The 19,742-nt window shown below is 41.0% G+C and overlaps 1 protein-coding gene across 14 annotated transcripts in view; it reads right to left on the bottom strand.

The window, feature by feature from the left end:
• Positions 1–19,742, bottom strand: part of NEO1 (neogenin 1) — a 210,849-nt gene that overhangs the window by 66,454 nt on the left and 124,653 nt on the right. For all 14 annotated transcript variants that reach the window (XM_074601904.1, XM_074601913.1, XM_074601902.1 and 11 more), the window contains exons 6-7: positions 12,345–12,499; positions 11,247–11,367 (exon numbers count right to left, since the gene is read on the bottom strand). In XM_074601904.1, the coding sequence (XP_074458005.1) occupies positions 11,247–11,367; positions 12,345–12,499 (276 nt within the window). The remainder of the gene's footprint in view (positions 1–11,246; positions 11,368–12,344; positions 12,500–19,742) is intronic.

Here is a 19,742-nt window from a genome sequence, read left to right as displayed (position 1 = left end):
TCTTTTCCTTTACAACCTGAGGCTAGGATCAATTACAAAGTAAGGCTACTTCTGTCAATCTTCGCAGCCCTGGTTATGAATAATAAAGGCAGAGGAAGTGCCTTCAGTAGTCGCAACAGATACCAAGCTAAAGCGACTCCTGCTGTTGTACTCTTCATCTAAACAACAAACAAACAAAACCCACTAAAACCAAACACCCATCAGGATACAATGAATGCATCCTGGACTGCTGACGTTCTTCACCCGGATTATTTTTATTTTCACCTCTAACACAGTCAGAGGAACAAGTAAACACCGCTCAACAACTGTAGCCCGTCACACTGAATACACTCACGTTTGCTCGATAGCCTTTCAGAGCTTGGGTTCCCGGTAATAACCACTGCTGGCGAGGTAGTAGCTAGTGAGGTAGGAGCCAAGCTGATAGCAACAACAATTATATAAAATGTAAGAGGATAAACAGAAAATGAAATTGGTGAATTTGGTAAGTGATATTACAGTAAGGGTATTTGCTTTTATTAGCCAAGGTGGCAAAGAGACTTTTATTGGACTGAGAAACTCTACTGGGAATTCAGGATGACCCAGAAGAGATGATATACAACTGGGACTCAAAGCCTTTGATCCTGTTTCACAGTTGGTGTACAGACACATTCTAGATCATTCCGCTTTTGCCGTGGTACAATAAATACAGAATAAGTAGAGGTGAAGGGTAGAAAACATGTATTAATATCTGTTAAATGTTCCTCAAAACACAGTGAAGCTTTTCTCCACTACCACCTATATATATATACTATACCACCTAATATATATACTACTAATATACTACCACCGCTTTTCGCTGCCTCCACCTAATATCCCTTACGTATTATTCCTCTTTACAACATGATATATAATATCTTTAAACCCAAGTACCTTTTAACCATTAACTTCACTCATGAAAACTAAAAAGGTGACGTAGTGCAAGTGTTTCAAAGGAAAACTGCGTAAGTAGCAATCCCAGGAACCCGTATTTGCGCCGAGCAGACTTAAATTTCAGCCACGGTGCCCAGGACCCGATGGAACACCTTCACAAGGCTTCGCATTTCTTTGCCAACTCAACTGTAAATACAGCCATAAAACAAGAAATGAAAACTAATAAGCGCAATCAAAGCATCCTATCAATTTTGTTATGCCTTCCTGCAATTCACCACGCACTGGCAAACATTAATCTATTACTAATTTAATCTAAATTAGAGCAATTTATTTAAAGCGCATGCCAACTTTAAACATGAACAGTCTATTGAACGCAGAATATGAGAGCTGTTTAGGTCCCGGTTTCATGAACTTAAAATTCAGGAAGTTTGTGATCTGGTGTAGCTTAGTTTCATCAGCTGGACTTCTCAATAAGACTATATATAAGCGGGGGCCATAAAGAGGGAATAAATAACTAAAGGTAATTTTTTAAACAGGGCTTGAGTCAAGAAATATAACTAACTGAATTAAACAGCTTTCTGGCAACTTCGAACATCCATACGGTCACGAGAAACATAAATGCTGACTTTCACTACGGAAGACTAGCTAAGTAATGTAAATTAAAATCAAAATTAAAATGAAAAAAGTCTTTCAGCATTAAAGAGGAGAACATACTGTTATGTTTACAGAAAATCAGCAACGAAGTGTACACAACCAGTAACAAAATAGAGCTTGGCTTTGGTTTTACAAAACACTGTTTAAAGTCAGTTTGCAATTTCAGATGCTGTTTATGTTCCTAAAACACAACTTTCCAAGGGAGGCTCACAAGCTGTTCATCTCCCGTTCCGAGGGAACCATTCCGACATTCTAACTCAGTGACTGAGGCAGCAAGTTTAGAAAACCTTTTGCCTACTTTAAACACAAGCAATGCCATCATTTTTCATAAGCTTCACCGTGCAACCAGTATTGCGGTCGTATTTGTTACTTTCATGGCTTTTAGAGTTTTCGCAGAATTGTAGGATCTACAGCATCCTAGAACTCTTCCATTTAAAAAGATGAGCACTTCTGCACGCAAATCTTTTGGTCGATGTGAATCCGCATGTGCGCACAGAAGGGCGGAGAGCTCATGTGCCAGGACAGCGGTATACAAGGAAACGACTTGGATTTTGTCATACAATAACTGCCATGAATAGTCTATTTTAAATGGCATATATCATATAGAAGATATTTGGCTCAAATACCACAGTCCCATAACCTTCCGTACTGTTTTCTAAAATTAAGGGACAACTTTTGACATAAACTGTGATAGACACCGTACGAAAGTCATGTTTTAATGTGGCAAGTGGGTGCCTACATTAAGCAAAGCCACTGAGTCTGTTGAGTAAAAAACCCACGCGGCCCTACGTTGATATACGATAGATGAAAGCGGGGAGACTTCTCAAGGGCAGAGGAAATTCCCCTGCTAGTCTTCTCTCTAAAGATCCCCACGGCAGTGGATTCTCCACCCTCCCCAAGAGAGCAGCTGGGATCTCTCCCATCTCACCAGGCTGTCGGGCCCAGCAGCGCCCAGTGCCCTTGCACAGATCTGCTCTCAGGGCACATCGCGATGTCCTCTCCCCCGACAGCCACCCTTCCTTTATTGCCAGAACTTTTTCCTCTTTACAGAAAATTGGAATTCTTGGCTGCAGGGGTTTGCAGCCTTACTATTCCGTTTTCATCTACAAATCGTTTCTTCTCTGGTGGAGACTGAGACTTTTGAAAGCCCCTCAGGTAAACCACAGGGACCTCTTCCGATTTGCCTCGCATTAAGACAAGTAAAATTGTATTAGACAAAACAAATAGGAAGACACTTTTGTTTGGGCGAAGAAACAGAACAGTCTTCAGGAAGAACACCCAGCAGAGTCCTCCTCTTTTAGTCAATGGACTGTTTTTTCACCTTGCTCTGACATTTCATCCACAATACCCTGCATTTTTTTCACATTTCAGACAACTCCATAGAATTCTGTGGACTGAGAAAAATATTTACGGCATTACCTTGACAACAACACTATAAATGTTCTTGATTCACAGTATGTGACTGCATACAAAATGCTCTTAAAAATCACCTCTCTAAGATGTGAGCGGGTCTGAGAGATGACATTTGACATCTGTGAAATCATCCAAAATAGGTCCTGAAGTAACGTGTGAGTTGTCTGCCTCCGGGCTTGAACCAGACCAAGGGTAGAAGTTAAATTTATGTAAATTTTTACATATGGAAAATACCCAAAAGTGCAACCGAGTTTTTCAAATCAGAGCACGTGCCTGTTGGTGCCAACTTTTGGATTTCTTTCAGCAGAAGCCAAAATTTGTCAAAGAGAAATCATATTTGCCTCCTACTACAGAATAATGGAACTTACAGATATGGAAAACACAGAGTATTTCATATCTCTTGATTTAAATACGGCTTTTGACACTGCCTCGCATGACATTTTCAAAACCAAGCAAATACGTTCCAGACGAGGCTACTACAAGAGTGGATTCATAACGGGCTGGAAAATCACACTCAAAATAATTCTCAGTGCTTCAGTATCAGAAGGAAAGGGGATATTGAACTGGGGTGTACAAGAAGGTATGCTGAGTTCCATATGATTCAATATATTTTTTTAAACAACCCAGATGGTGGAGCAGAGCACGTGCCCGTAAGGTTTAAATGAATGCAAAGTCAGGGGGTTGCAAGCACCCCAAAGGGCGCATTTAGAATTTCAGAGCACGCTGTCAAAGTGGAGCCACAGCCTGCAAAAAGCCACAGTTCGGCACTTTGCAAGTTAAGCACAAAGGGTCCAAGGTCTGCCTAACAAGAAATTGGAAATCCAATTATAGTTGGAATTTTTTTTTTGATGGGTGTCAGTCTAGGGGAGCTGAAATAGCTTCTATGAGTAGAATCTGACCCACTGAGATCTCTGAGTCTGTGTCAGCCTGAAGTAACCTCAAACAATCAAATACCGCTCACGGTACAGAAATGCCAGATTTTCGGCACAGTCTTCGCTGAAATGGGCTGACTCCAAAAAAACTTGAGTGGATTTCTGATGTTCTTCTCCCCGCTGCGTGTCAGGGAAGCCCCCACCGTGCCTTGCCCTACTCTACCAGGACTCCTGGCCCAGGCTTGAGACAGCTCATAGCCAAACGCTGGCAGAGAAGTATCAACATAAAATGGAATTACTCATGCAGCAACGGTCTTGGACAGAATTCAATTACACAATAGCACCAATTTAGGTCAATAAATGATGTCTTTAAAACTCTCTCAGAATTAGGATTCATATAAGGCAGTGGAGGAATTAATATCACACAGTGCAACTGAAATGGTATTATACTTTAATCAAATTTGGTTTGTAATGTCAAACTGTGCCGAAATACCAGACATTTATGTTTCTCCTAAGGAGATCAGCAGGGAAATGCATACCACAAAACTGTCATAATTTGACTATTACATTAATATTATATACAAAGAGATAAATGGGGTCCATTCACACCTCTCAGACTGACAGTTTTTCTGAATCATGGAACACTAGTAGTTAGGAGGGATCTCAGGAGTTCACCTGCACAACCCCTCGATCAGAGCAGAGCCACCAGGCGCTCAGGGCCTTGCCTAGGTGTGTCTTGACTATCTCCAAGAGCAGATTTCACAACCTCCCCGAGCAGCCTGTTCTGACTGCAACTACCCTGACTGTGAAACTCTCTTCTCTTATATGATCAGAAATTCCCTTTTTGCAGACTTTTCCTGTTTCCTCCACTTGTTCTATGCCCTCCATCACCTGGTTGAGCAGTAAGACTTTGTTACGCTTCCATTCTTCAGGATTAATCAAACTCATTTCTCTCAGAGTCACATCTGAGTACACCTCAGTACATCCCGTGCTCCCTTATTATCTTGGTGGTTCTCCACTGGGGCTCCAGTATGCCAATGTCTTTTGCGTGTTGGGAAGCTTAAAACTGCCCTAATGGGTCTCACCACTGCCAAGAAGGGGAAACAATCACATCCCTTGACCTCCTGCCTATCCCATCAAATCCTTTTCTGCAAAGCTGCTCTCTTCGTTGGCGGCCAGCCCCTACCACTGAGTGGAGTCACTCTGGCTCCACGTTTGTCAGGGTTGAACCCTGAGGTTCCCACCAGCCCACTCCTCCAGCATGGCGGGTCCCTCTGTCTGCCTGTCTGTCTACTGCTCCTCCCAGTCGGGTATAACCCGCAAACCTGCTTCATGTGACCTCTGTCCCTTCACCCAGGGCGCAGATGAAGATATGAAACCCTCTCTGTCCCAGTATCAAGCCCTGGGTAATGCCGATCATTGCCTGAGCTGCCAGTTTGTCTTCATCCCGTTCACCATGATGCTGGGGGTCTGCTGGGCCAGCCAGCATTCCGCATGCCCCACCAGCCACCCGTCCAGTCTGTACTTCCCCAGTCCAGCTGCAGGGATACTACCGGAGATGGTGTCAAAGGCCTTGCTAAAGGCAAAGTAAACAATATTCACTTCTCTCCTTTCGTCTCGACCACAGGGCCAACCATTTAATCTTAGAAGGCTACTGGGATAGTTGGGCACAATTTGCCCTTGGTAAATCCATGCCGGATTTTCCCAATCATCATCTCTTTCATGTACCCATAACACGGCTTCCAGGGGGATCTGCTCCATAACCTTCCCTGAAATGGGTCCAGCTCCAGCTGAGCTTTGTCTTTCCTAGTTCCATCCCCACACATCCAGACATATTCCTCCCTTTTCTGCCTTTGCTTCCAACTTCTGTGTGCTTTCTTTTTGTGTTTGAGCTCAGTTAGGAGCTCCGTCTTTATCCCTTCTGGTCTTCTCGACATGCATGCTCAAACTCCTGCACTTTGGAATAAACCATTCTTGTGCTTGGAGAAGACTGTCCTCCAGGATCAACTGGTTTGCCTCTTGCCCATCAACACAGTCTCCCATGGGAACCTGCCAGAAAGATCCCTGCACAAGTCAAAATCTCCTGTTGTGATGTCCAAGGCTGTAATTCTGCTAGTTGTTTTGCTCAGTTCTCCTAGAAGTCTAAATTCAAGCATCTCATGATCACTGTTGCCAAGGCTGCTCTGACCTTTGAATCTCTGATCAGTCCTTTTTTGTTCCTGAATTGCAGGTCCAACACACCACCTCCCCTAGTCATCTGGACACATAGAACCTGTATCAAGAAATTCTCTTCAGCCTACTCCAGAAACCCAATATATTACCTGCCACACCACCAAGCTGCCATTCCAGCACATACCAGATGGTTAAAAAAGCCACATAAACACCAGGGTGTGCAATCTCCAGTTGTGCAAAGAAGGCTTCGTCTACTTCTTCCCCATGATTAGCTGGTCTCTAGCAGACACGGACTGCAATGATGCCCTTCCATCCTGTGATCCTTAGGCATAAGCTCTCAGTTGGCTCATCACCCTCTCCAAGGCAAAGTTGCGTGCATTTGAGTCAGCCCGCAGCATACGGCACAACCCTCTTCCTGGCTTCCCCACCTCATCCTTCTAAAAGAGCCTGCATCCATCCCTTGGAACTATCCTGAAACACCCCTGCAATCCCAAGGGCCTCACACACAGACACACATACACACAGACTTCTAATTCCTCCTCCTTGTTTCCCATGCTGGTAACATTTATTCACACGCAGGACATCCTTTCTTGGATATAAACTATTTTTCATGAAAAATTTGAGTTCAACGAAATGGACAGTTCCACTACAAAAAAATCTTGACTACTGAATACCAGCAGCATCTTCAATTCATTCACTTCAGGATCTCATTCCTTATACATCTCACAAGGATGGCACAGAACAGCAAACACTAACTTTTGCAGTATAAAAGTACAAAAATCACACAGTATACTACACTTACTTTGGAATTTTGAAGGTGATACAGTGCATCTCAAATAATGTTTTGAAATTGTTCTTTTTTAAATAACATGGCATATTTGTTTACAGTCTATGATTTTTCTTTAAACAGCATTTAATTTATTTTTTTTTGGTGCCTGAATACTTGTCAAATGCCTATCACATAGGGGTGACAGGGAACCATCTGCCTCCCCGGCAAAGGCACCTCCTTTTACTCATCACCACCTGTTCTTTTTTCAGTCCCCAAATGGCAATCCCGCGCCACGCCAGATCCACTGGCAAAGGCCAGGTTACAGGGCCTGGCTCAATTCTTCAGCCTTGTCCCTAGCATTTAACCTCCACAAAGAAAACCTAAACGTACCCATTACTGAGGTTTTCACAGACCACACAAAATAAGGGTGTAAGAACAACGACAAGAAATAGCTTTGTTGTCATTAGTCATATTGGTATGTCTGATCCATAATTGAGATGGTCAGAGGCTGACCCATCAGGATCTAATTGTAAGTAAGAAGGGCTGAGGCCGTGTAAAAAAGGAGGGGAGAGATCTTGAGATTGTTGAGAAAGTCATTCCCAAGGCAGGACTAAGGTTCTTCCTTCTCACTGGGATTGGCAGGAGTCCTCCATGATGGCATTTGCAGGACCTAAGAAAAGCCTGTCTGTCGCTTAATGAATGAGGCAGAGAGAGGAGCACTGAGACTGCAAACGCTGGCAGAGGGCAAATGCAGGGGAATGCAGTCATCGGGGTACTCCCCTTTCTGCAGGTACTTCTTAAATTCCGCCTAAGGGGCAGACCAGGCAGCAGAGCCCAACTCCACTGAAATTCCCGAAGGTATCTACTCTCCCAGGGAAGGACACCATCTGAGAGACAGCGACAGGATTTCCAATCTCAACATATTCTGAAAGCAATTGCGATGCTTTCCAACCCGCTTGCAAAACTCTGCACCTGAAGGGAAGTACAGGGGATACTGGTGGAAGAGTATTTCGCTCAGACCACTTACCCAAACCCTACTCCTTTCTCTTCCCTCTTTCAACCTTCTCAATTACAAACAGTTGTCCTAAAATCTCTTCTCTCCATGCCACCATTCTCTTCTATATGTTGCAGAAAATGCAAAAGTTATGGAATCTGTACAGCCAATCCATTTTCAAGTACAGCTGTCTTTTCTAAACTTATTAACAGAGACTTACAGAATTTGAAAATAAAAAACCAACTCCAATAAGCCTTCAAATTGCCCTTTTTTAGCTAGTAAATTCTTTGCTTTAATATTTCCCACAAATTGCTTTCACATCTATCGCAAGCTTTTCAGAATTAACCCCAAATAAGACCAACCCAAAAGAAACTTAAGTCTGATCAACAATTATATTAAGCTTATTCTAGCAGATGAGAGTCTGCATTTACACTGGTCCGTGTGGCTACACACAACACACGCTCACATACATTCACGCATCAAAACTGTCAGTGTGCAGAAGACGAGGTGGATGACCAAACTGCTGCTTTCTGCGACGGCAGAAATCAATGTCCAAACACAGGCAGCTTTTGTTGTAGCAGATAATCACTTTGCATACTTTACGCCTGTTGTATTTAAAAATTATGCTACCTTCTAAGACCGAAGAAAAGACAGCTGTGGTATTTTACCTTCAGACCACTCAAATACCTTTAAGGTAGACATCAGTAAAGCTATGGGTAAGGCAGCAATGTTCTAGGCGGCAAAACCCAACGCACTGGAGGAATTCCGTATGAAGGGCTTACATTGAACCAAGTTAATGCACAAATGAGACAACTAAGTTCTGATCTAATGTTCAAAGTGCAAACAGTTTTAGTGGTCTATTTGTATTTAACCTTTCTCAGCACATCTCCCTCAAAGTCTGAGCAACTCGCCCTTTTCCAACTACTCAAACTCATCTTGATGGCAGCCAACTACCCCTTCCTCACTGTCAACTATACCACAATCAGCGCTGGAAGTTCATCAACAGATGCCCATAAAATAGTCTTGCTCCATTTCTTCAACATTGGCCCAATAAAGAAGACTTGTGGCCTGCCTGAGGAACTGCATAAGGCTTCTACTTTCCAATATAGATTTAATTTATTAAGGATCAATTTGATATGTTAAGCAAAAGGGCTAAAGGGAAATAGTTTGTAAATAGCCAGATGTTTGCCAGTTCCATTTAAGAAGGAGAAAGCAGAGAACAGCAAGGGAAGGCAGAAAGTGCTGACTGGCAAGTACAACTTTGCTGAGCACCTTGATCAACATTTATTTACTGAAATTGCTTTTCAAATTGGCAAAGTAGGTATTTCTCATCATCAGGTATGAATTTAAAAAAAAACATCTTTCTGTATTAATGACTGAAGTGTTCAGAATAGTTTCTGGTCAAATTATGTTTTTAATTTTCATATCAAGGTACCTGTCATGAAAGAACAACTATATATGATACCTTCACCCTCTTTCCCTGAATGTTTCCTTCTTTGCCATTCATGTATTGTGAGAGGGTATTAAAATAAGATAACAAATATCTGTATTTTCTCCGACTGTGTATATTATATCAGTTTTCATATATCACAACTGAGTAAGACATAGCACAGTCATTCCTAGTCGCACTACTTGTTACGCCACTACTCAACAACAACAAAAAATACGATGCACTTTCAGTGATGTACCGTGTGGTTATCTCTACTGTTGGAAAACAACTAAAATGCATCAGTGTTACACAGGGAGTGCACTGTTAAAAACACTGCAGGCCACGTAACAGAATGATACGACTTCGGGGGTGCATCTTTACACCCGAAATGAGACTCCACCAACACTTCATCCACAATCCTTTGGCAGCATGCAAAAGAAAAAGGACAGCATTATAAGGCAAAGTCCTTCCGCAGAAGAGGACAGGTTGCCAGAGCAGAACAGGAAGGAGAAACCACTGGGCAAACAGCAGGGAGGGAAAGGAAGAAGAGTGAGACCACGGGAACTAAAATAACAACAGTAATAGTAATTTATATACCACTCCTGGGAACTGGGTGAAAGTACAAACTTAAGCAGGGCTTCAAAACCCAAGTACGTTAATTATTCAGTATTTTTCAAACGTGGAAAATATGGAATAATGCTTCCACTTGGAAGATTGGAAACTACTCAGGTGATTCATGCATATAGGAGAAATAATTTTACTTTTAATAATTTTTCTGGCAACCTGATAAGAGTAGGCCGTTGCTGGATCCAGGCGCCTAACACTACTGGGAGGTTGGAATCCCACGGCTCTATAGTATTGAAGCTACTGAATCTAGTAGAGGGCACCTTTCATTCCCCAAATAATTGTGGAAAGTACAGGCATCTCTTCAGCCAGCAATGACACATACCCATATCCAAATGAGAATTCAGAAGTTACAAGTGCACAACTACTCTAGAAACAGAAAAGAAATGGAAAATCTCTCTCTCTATGGCACGCTTGTAACAGTTTGTATGTTGAACGCCGAAACCAGGTCTAGCAGATTCACACCTGTTAAAATTCCAAGTGTGAAATTACATCATGCCTCTGACTTACAGAAGACTTTCTCCTAAATCCTTTCCATCCAAATAAAAAAGAAATTAGAATTTTGAAACAATGTCAAGAAAAACCCAAAAAGTCAGGCAACACAAAAGCCCCCAAAAGTGCACAATTAATATTTTCTTGTCTGACTTGTCTCTCCCGTCATCCCCTTTATTATTAATTTTCTTCCTTGTGCTCTTAGAAATTATTTTTAAGAACTGTGTGACCTGAAAGAGCAAAACAAGCTGATGCCTTAGCAACGGTATTTGTACTGCCTTTTTCCTGGAAGACAGTAGGGCTTTAATCGTAACAGCAATTATTCTCTTTTAATATCCAAAATATGCAATGCAGGAGATTGCAAGAAGGTGAGCATTGTTAGTAATTCCACTAACTGGAGCACAATAACAAGTATTTATCTTAAACTGCAGCTGTAACTCAAAAATTTTTTGCAGTCACAGTTTGCAGAAATGACAAAGCTTGCTACTTTTTAAACTAATAACAGAAAAAAGCTTCTGAGACTGGAATGACTTCGATGTAAAATACTTCATTTGTGGTGTGCTCCATAAGCACTTATTTTTCAGTTTGATAATTTCAGTGATGGTTTTCATTTCAGCTATCCTGTTATTTTTTTTAAAATCTCAGCATGCAACAGTATTTCAGGTTTCTGGCTATGGTTTATTATTGCACTAAATATTTAAAAAATATTTTCCAAAATGCAAGGAATACAATAGATTTCCTGAAATTCTCCCAAGTAACTTGAAGTGTACAGCAGATGACACTGAATCACTCATATGATTTAAAAAACCCACCCTACTCTAGCTGTTACAACTGCAGAAAAGGGACCTGTGGAACAGGTCCCGTGAAATTGTTCCTCCCCGTCTTTTGGCAGCACTCTACTGTGACAATTTATCTTACCGAGGTCAAGTATTATCAGCTGGGCTCCAGCCTGCGCATTTCCAACATCATTTTCTGCAATGCACTGATAGAATCCTTCATCTGATTTCACCAGACCCAAAACTTGCAGATTATGTTCTTTCTGAAGAGCAAAGGAAAAACACAACGCTTAAAAATGGGTTGCAGTTGCAAAAACAATGGCGTTATTATGGCACATTACTATGACAGGAGAAACTTCTGAACAGTAACATGGAAAAGTATATTTGGAGTTCCCGTCAGATTTCATCTCTCTTGCACTGAATTCTCAAATTATATGGTATCAAAAAGCAGCAGAAGCTCTTACTAATGGCTATCATTTTCTAGCATCACATATCACTGGCAAGTCATAACATTTCCACAGCCACTTTTATGATATTTTAAGCACTGCATATAACTGCATGGCTCCCTGTTACAACCCTACAACCTCAGGTATACCCAATTATACAACCATTAAGCTCTCAACTATGTCTCAATAATGACTTTCACTACATCTAAAATTTCCCTCCAGAAGTACCGCTCTGCCAAAATTCATGATCCACAACTCAGCTATATTTATATTTAAACTCCTGTTTCAAATTGTGACTTTATAGAATCATGGAACAGTTTGCGTTGGAAGGGACCTTTAAAGGCCATCTAGTCCAACACTCTGCAATGGGCAGGGACATCTTCAACTCGATCGGATCGCTCTGAGCCCCGTCCAACCTGACCATCGATGCTTCCAGGGATAGGGCATTTTCACTGATCACAGACTGCAAAAAACACAGTCAGTCAGTGTTCACAGGTTCAACCAACAAAGTGTGGTTTTGTCATTGTGTGCGTGTGTGTCTCTCATAGAAAATCTAATTTATAAAAAAATAGATTCATACAATACAAGCAACATGCCTTAGCGTTTCAGTAAAATGACTGAATACGGAGCATTTAAGGTTTCAAAAAGCATTTCTCCTCCAGGCCCAGAAGATCAATAGGATGAAACCAGGAAGCTGGTCCTATAGAAGGAACCTAGCTTTCATGCCTATGTGTTAGAGGACCAACAGACAGGCCAACAGCTTAAAAAATCTGCAGAACAGACAATATACTTACAACGATTTTGAAGTAGTCACTTGGGATCACCATGTCTCCATTCTTGACCCATTTCACAGTTGGAGTAGGTTTTCCAGTCACCTCACACTCAAACACAATGTCCATAGATTCATGAGCATAAATATTTGTAGGCCGCTTCAGGAATTCAGGAGGAACTTCAAATAAAATGGAGGAAAGACAAAAGATGGTGTTAGCATCCACAAAAACACATCAGTTGTGCTCCTACACAAAACTACAGTAAGATTCACCACAGAAAGATGGTTTCTAGCACAAACAGTAGCAATGTTGGCAGAAATTTTCAGATCGGGGTTTGACAGAAGCTGACACAAGCTCTGCGTTATTTCAAAATTACATTTGGGTCAGTTAAACGGCCAGCCATTTTAATTTAAAATGACCTCCTGAGAACACATGAAAGAAGAAATCGAACCGAGATGTATAAAATGTAAAGTTAAAAGGTATTTTAAAACCAAGAGACAGAGATGCCATTTGGAAAAAATTATTTCCGTGGCTGAAGGACACATTGCAGTCGCTTATCTGCTGCAGGCATGTTGCTGCATGCTAAAGAGCCCCCAGCAGGTCGTGGATTCAGACATCATTCACACTCTTCCTTCAGAAACTCACAATTCATCTGAGCAGATCATTTAGTGCTCCATTGTGCAACAGTTTTACGCCCCTTTCCCAAATCAAGAAGCTTGTGGGATAAGCTCCCAGCCAGACAATCAAAGTTACACAAAAGCCTTCACCCCCTCCTGCAGCAAAGCTTCTTCATTTGCAAAACGGAAAGATTGTAAGTTAGATTTGAAATAAAAAAAAAAAAAAAAAAATCAGGCCACACTGAAAATGGCTGTCTGTAACTTGTTCGGTAATCTGCACCTCGGTGCACAGCGAGGCCAGCTGGGGCTCCTACAACGCAGAAGAACGCAGCCAGGCTACGCTCTGTAAGGGGACAGCAGCAGCAATTTATTTATTCCGGTAAAATCCTTCAGTTGATACACCAGAGATTTTTCAGGGAGTTTTTCTGAACTCAATACTTAAGTCACTAGGTAAACAAAAGCTAAAAATTACATTAAAAATTACTTCTAGAAATGAACGGATACAAAAGTAAGATGAAAGTTTCCTAGGGTGCCATTGCCTTCTGTTTCTGTGCAGAAATTCAGCTATCAAACAGATAGTGCTGTATCACCCAAAGACGTTCTTCTCTGCTTTGTGGAAGCCCAAGAAACACTATGTGCAGGACTACACACATCCCTTGTATCGCAGCGACGATGTATTACAGACATGTATGACCAAAGATGGTTCTTGCGGAACACAGTAAACCAGACGGGCTCTTCACATTTAAGACACGTACCAAACCCTCTGGGCCTTGGCTGCCTTTTTTACATGGCCTTATGTACTCAGAGTAAGACTGATTAAATTAAAGCTATTTAAAATCCATAGAAATTCAGCGATACAGAATTTTTTGGTAATACAAACCCCAAAGTCTCCAATGCACAGACATGTTAAAAACCTTCTCGGAACAAATGTGCCCACCAAGAAGCATCCAGCGGCATACGAGGGCTCGCAGCTCCTTTGGCTTTGTGGCAGAAAGAGCTGCTGTTACACATACAATTTGAATATCATCTATTATATGAAGAACATTCACCTATTTATTTGTTTTTACTTCACTCACAGACATAAGGGTGATTTGCTTACTTATGCTGGCAGATCTGATTGTTCGAGTTCCAGGAAAGTCAAAAGTGGCCTTCTGCCCTTTAATATTTATCAAAGAAAGTCAATATGGAAGGGCTGCAGAGTTTAGGCAAACATTTCACACGCTTCACCTATCGATGGGATTTATTTCATGCTAGGGAATAAGGAATACTAGATCATGTTTTACTTCTTCCTATGTAATGATCGTAAAGGTTTGTAGGTGGATTTAATGCTTCTAAAAATAGGCAGCTGGAGACAAGCAGTTCTCCAAAATAACCTCAAATTTTGCATTATAAATGAAGTAAGAGAACATTAACATATGGAAATATTTGTTTATAGAGTAAGAAGATGGCTTAACTCTCAGATGAACATGTTAAACCTATAGCAGAAACCAGATAAAGATGCACATACACATTCACTGCTCAAACTCTCTCACATAGGAGCCAAAATCTAGATGGGGCCGAATCCAGTTGCCTATGACTTCAGACATCCATTTCATATAATCACTTCCATACATTTACCAAAAGCGCCATAAACTCCACCTCAAAATGATTTAGATATTTTTGTATTTACTGTCTGTATCAGATGGCTGTTGTAACTGTACATAACTCTGACATTTGAAAACTGTCTTCTGAATTTATTTCTGGCCAAATTACTTATTCTTTATGAAAACAGTGCCTTTTATTTGAAACTTTTAGTCTTCCCTGGCATTTATCCTTGGCATTTTTATTTCTTGTGAGCTGCACTATTTCTCCACTCCCTTGCCACGTCCTAGCCTTTATTTTGGCAGGCTCAACAAGTTGTGTTTGCTTAGTGCTGGTAGGACAAGTCACCCACAGCCTCCTCGCAGACCCTCTCTGTTTGCTCTAGTTTGAATTAATCTTTGGAGCCTGCAGAGTTTCAATTATTTGCATGCAATTTCAGATGTGTCTCCCCAGTGACTTGAAAAACAGCACAAATACAGTGTTATCACTATAGCAAATATCCTGCCCAATTCATTCTACCTTTCCTAGATGCATTGTACTGATGTCAGCCTGTGACAGATCATCGCTCTCTCATCGTTAGCCATTTTTAAATAATGAGTAATTTTGTCCCAGTCTGCTTGATCAATAGTTTCTGTTCTCATTTCGTTTCAATCTCTTTCTCTGTATCTATACAGACACAGATGCATTGATTCTTGAAGTGCTTACATAGTTGAAGAAAAAAGGGGACATAAAAATTGGAAATGTGAAAAGTTAGTTTTTCCATGAACATACAATTATCCTATTTTCATAGTGTTTGTTACAGGCTAACATTTACTTCCTTAGCCATATATTACACTTATTACAGGAATCCTAATAAACACAAGTCAGTAACATTCAAAAGCACAAAACTTGTGTAAAAAAATTAATCTGATGACCTCAGAATAGACGCAAATTGCCGTACTGGGTAGTCACACTGTGAAACTCAAGTGTGCGAAAAGGGATATGTAAGAGAAGTTCAATAAAATCACGAGCGGCTCTTAACATGAAAAATAGCTGCTCTGCGTTCAAGACTGCCTTTGCCAAAGTTTGTTACTTTATCAAAAGAAGCATTATGATACAATTTGCCTTTAATTAAACCACATTTTTATCCAGTTTTCCATTTACTTCTAAGTATTTCATGGTTATCTCTTTCAAAAGCATACTTAGACACTCTTTCATTTTGGAAACGATGAGCATAAACGTCACAGAGGAGACACACGAGACCTTCCCTCGAGAAGAGCAGCACCAGAAAGGCCAAGTCCCTACTGCTGGGCGTAGACACGTTGTGTGCCCAGCACAGACTATGATGGGAGGATCCTATCACAAAGCCTTGGAGACTGATGTCTCCAGTGGTATTCCGCATATTTTCCTCTTGGAATACGTTGCCAGAAGTTCAGGCTTCCTGCAACATTCACCTTTTAGGTAAGAGGCTTCATGATACCCAGGAGGTTTTATAAGCAACCCCACAACCGAACCACAGCTGGAAGAGCAGCAGGAGATTGGGAATGGTCATCGCTAACCTGAAAGGCTGAGAGACGAGTTGGAGGGTGAGGAGGAAGGAGGAGCACCATAAGGGAACTGAGGGACCATCACATCTGAAAGAAAACTAGCGCGAAGTAAAGTTCTAGGATTATTTCTGTTTCTCCACTAGTGTTTAACTTGTAATAAAGACATTTGGAAAGTAGTCAAACATCTTTAGCAACTGACTTTGCTTTAACGTGGGGCATCATCCACAAGCAGGCACTAATATTGAATCATAATATTCAATATTTTTTGGCCACAAAAATCAAAGTTGAACTTGATATCCTATTACCTGCTCTCAAATATTTTTGATTTAGAAGATTAAGAATTTGAAACACATTATTTTTTCAAATTGACTTTGCTTTCCTGGCTTTTGGGGCAAATGCCAAGCTGCTTACAAAGGATAATAATATGAGAAGTTCTCGCTTTATTATCATTTACTTTCCAGTTAATGAATTAAAAAATGATTTTAAAATACGCTTTTATCGTTTAACTATGTCAATGTTTAGCATTCACAGAGATTAACACAATGCAAGTACAGATGCTTGTGGTAGAGAAGTTAAATTGATAACCAGAGAGCAAATGAACCAATTACCATATAAAATAAGATTTGTAATAGAAGATTATGTGTTCCATTACCAAACAGACAATTAAACTTCAAAGACAACTTGGCAGCTCAACCCACTCTTCCATCCCTCTTAATGTTAGCACGCAAATAGCAACTATTTAAATTGCAAGATGCTTCTGCAGAATTTCACTTGCACTGTAGTACCCTTATAGATTCGCCATACGAGAGTATCTTCCATCCTGTAGATTTAAAAGACAAAATATTTTGATCACAGCGGTGATCAAAAAAGAGAAGAAAAACCCAACAATCTATGTCAGCAGTTGATTCAAACTTGTAAGCTAAATCCCAGTAAAGGTGAAATAATTGAAGAATAATAGGCTTCTTTAAGCCAACGGCTGTACAATGATGGGAAGAGCTGAGGAACTGCACTTAACTCCAAAGGAACTGCACTCCAGGTAAGTAGAAACGGAAATGGATGCTGGGTGTGGATCCCATTCCACAAAGAAAGTGATCAGAAGGAAACAGAACCCAATTGCCCCAACTCTCTGCTCCTCCACCTGTTCAGGGATAAGAGTGACAAAAGGCAGCACGCTGCCATAGAGGCAATGCACGCTGCCACAGAGGACCGAACTCTGCTCTTCTTCCTTGTGCACCAGCATGATCGGCCACGGCAAATTCACAAAGAAAAACGTTGGCTTAGGATCCATATTATCTTTTAAATGCCCAAGGACTAGAAAGCTTTGAATAACTATACTGAGAGTATTAAAGCAGCATCATTTATCCTGAACTTCAGAGAATGACTATTTCTTCAAATGTCTTTTCAGTGGTCAGTAGCTCTTGACTGTTCTCTCTCATTAAGACAGAAATTTTGTGGCCTTCAGGGGCATAGTCGAAAGAATCTATTTTCAATTAAGCCATCTGCACTGCTTCAAATAAGAGAGAAATTAATTACATTCAGTCCTCCTCTCCGTCTCTTGAAGAGCCTTCCTTTCAGTCTTACAACCGACATAAGAACAAAGGTTTCTGGTTTCACAATCCCATTTCAAACCTGAAACATCAAGCCGAGCTATAACTACACAAGAAAAGGAAAAACTCAAGTTCTGCACAATTAACCAATCAGAACTTTCAACTGTCTTAGTTACAAGCACAATGAACCTTTCTCCCGCAATAACCAAATCAAAATGCTGCTATTCTAGACGAGATCTCATATTTATGCTCGTTAACCTTTCCCAAAAGTCAAATCCCCTCCACATTCTCCCCAGAAGGAGGAAAACCCTCTTGGTGGCAAAGCAGCGATTCCTGTTCACCAGACTTGAGCGACAAAGAAAACCTTGATGAGGCAGAGAAGTGATCTCACACAGACGGGCCATTCACATCACCAGAGTAAGAAAAAAAAATAAAATTGAAAAGTCTAAATTATTTTGTTTTAAAGTATCCAAGAATGAACTAAGCATTACACATCTAGTACTCCTCAAAGGCCAGGCAGCTGCAGCTGCACCATTATCTCACTTCCTAACATGTATAAAACACTGTCTGTCGTACATGAAGCACGTAAGAACAGTCTCATTTTGATGCAACAGAAACACAGATTGCAAACGATACTTTTAAAAGACTTACTCTCTTTTTAAAAGGCATTAATAAATAGAGCTGTTGGTCCAAGCATAGGGTCAGATGAAAACCAGCACGCACCTGACCGACTGCAAAAGGGAGATATCATCTCTATTAGAGCGTTTTGCTGTTTCTCCACGTCCTCTATCACCTTCCTCCTTCCGGGCAGATGAATCACTCTCTTGCTGCCATCAATTCATCAAACTCCCATAGACAGCACTCCTCTGTGCACTACCTCTAAGCCCCTCACGAGCGACGTAACGACACAAGCACCCCATATGTATAACATGCTGGCTCACAACACCCACTTCATGGTCCTCCCTAACTGTAAATCAAAACTCACTGTCACCACTGCCCAAAGGAGCTTTTGACTAGTCTGAGGAGGTCTCCGGTAAGCCTGGAATGGTGAAAAGCCTCACCTCGAAGTCAGGAGAACTGCTGGTGACTGCTGGCCCAGCAACGAGTAACTTGAAACAAACCCCAAGATCTCGCTCGGCATCACAGCATCACAAACTGACAAGACAATTCATACCACGGTTATATTTCCGGATTAAATATGATGCATATGCTGTGTCACCTGCTGATTTCTATAGCACGAGCAAAGACTATGCATTAACTCTGCTGTAGGGCTATTTCCCTTCACACCGACACAGCGTTATAACTTCTTCAACAGCCTCAGGCAGCCAAAGGACTGAAATGCAACTAATAGAAATCCTCAAGGACAAGACTGGAGTTGCCATTTCTGCTTCCTCAGCCACCTACAAAAGCCCTCAAATCCACAAAAATCAGGAGTGTGTTTTCCAAAGTCACGCGCTTAAATCATAGTTCTTGTCCACATCTCTATCCTCTTCCTTCTATTCTTTTGTCCCTGACAAATATTTCTCTATCCATCTATGCTTACCGTTCAAATACAAAAGCATTTTCTAAATCCCAAAGTTCTTGTGTACTCCAAACAGCACATATAAAAACTAAGTAGACTGGATAATTTTTCATAGTGTATCTATGATTAATCACGGCTTAAGTATTCCTGGTCAAACGGCTTCCATTTCATAACTACATTTCTGATGTATACTCCGGGTAGAACCCCAACCTTGTATTTCAGTTAACAGTCAGGATTACGAATAGTATTTAAAGTGGGCATAACCCCCATTTCTTATCAGCCTAAAATGGTAAGCCCAGAGGAATTTCATTTTCTCCTCCAGGGAGAATAAGATATCCCATTAGGGTATGTTACAAATCCTAACAGAATCCTTATAAAGTTAAACTTAATTTTAACAACTGCAAATTCATTTCTGAGGCGGCTGTAACCCTGCATTATGCTGATCACACTGTTCAGTTGCTCATTCCCACCTTGAATCAGCATTAACATATTCAGCGGTATCACTGCAATACATACGACCACCTCCAAATCTACCTGTCAAGTGACAAATCCTTCTATTGTAATAAGATGTTTCGCAGCATTTAAAAATCCCTGAACGTTTTTTGTAAATTTGCCAAACTGGAGGGTGT

This window comes from Larus michahellis, chromosome 9 (genome assembly GCF_964199755.1).
Source record: "Larus michahellis chromosome 9, bLarMic1.1, whole genome shotgun sequence".
Classification (NCBI taxonomy): Eukaryota; Metazoa; Chordata; class Aves; order Charadriiformes; family Laridae; genus Larus; species Larus michahellis.
Note: the sequence above shows the minus strand (reverse complement) of the source record. Positions and strands in the feature narration are given on the sequence as shown.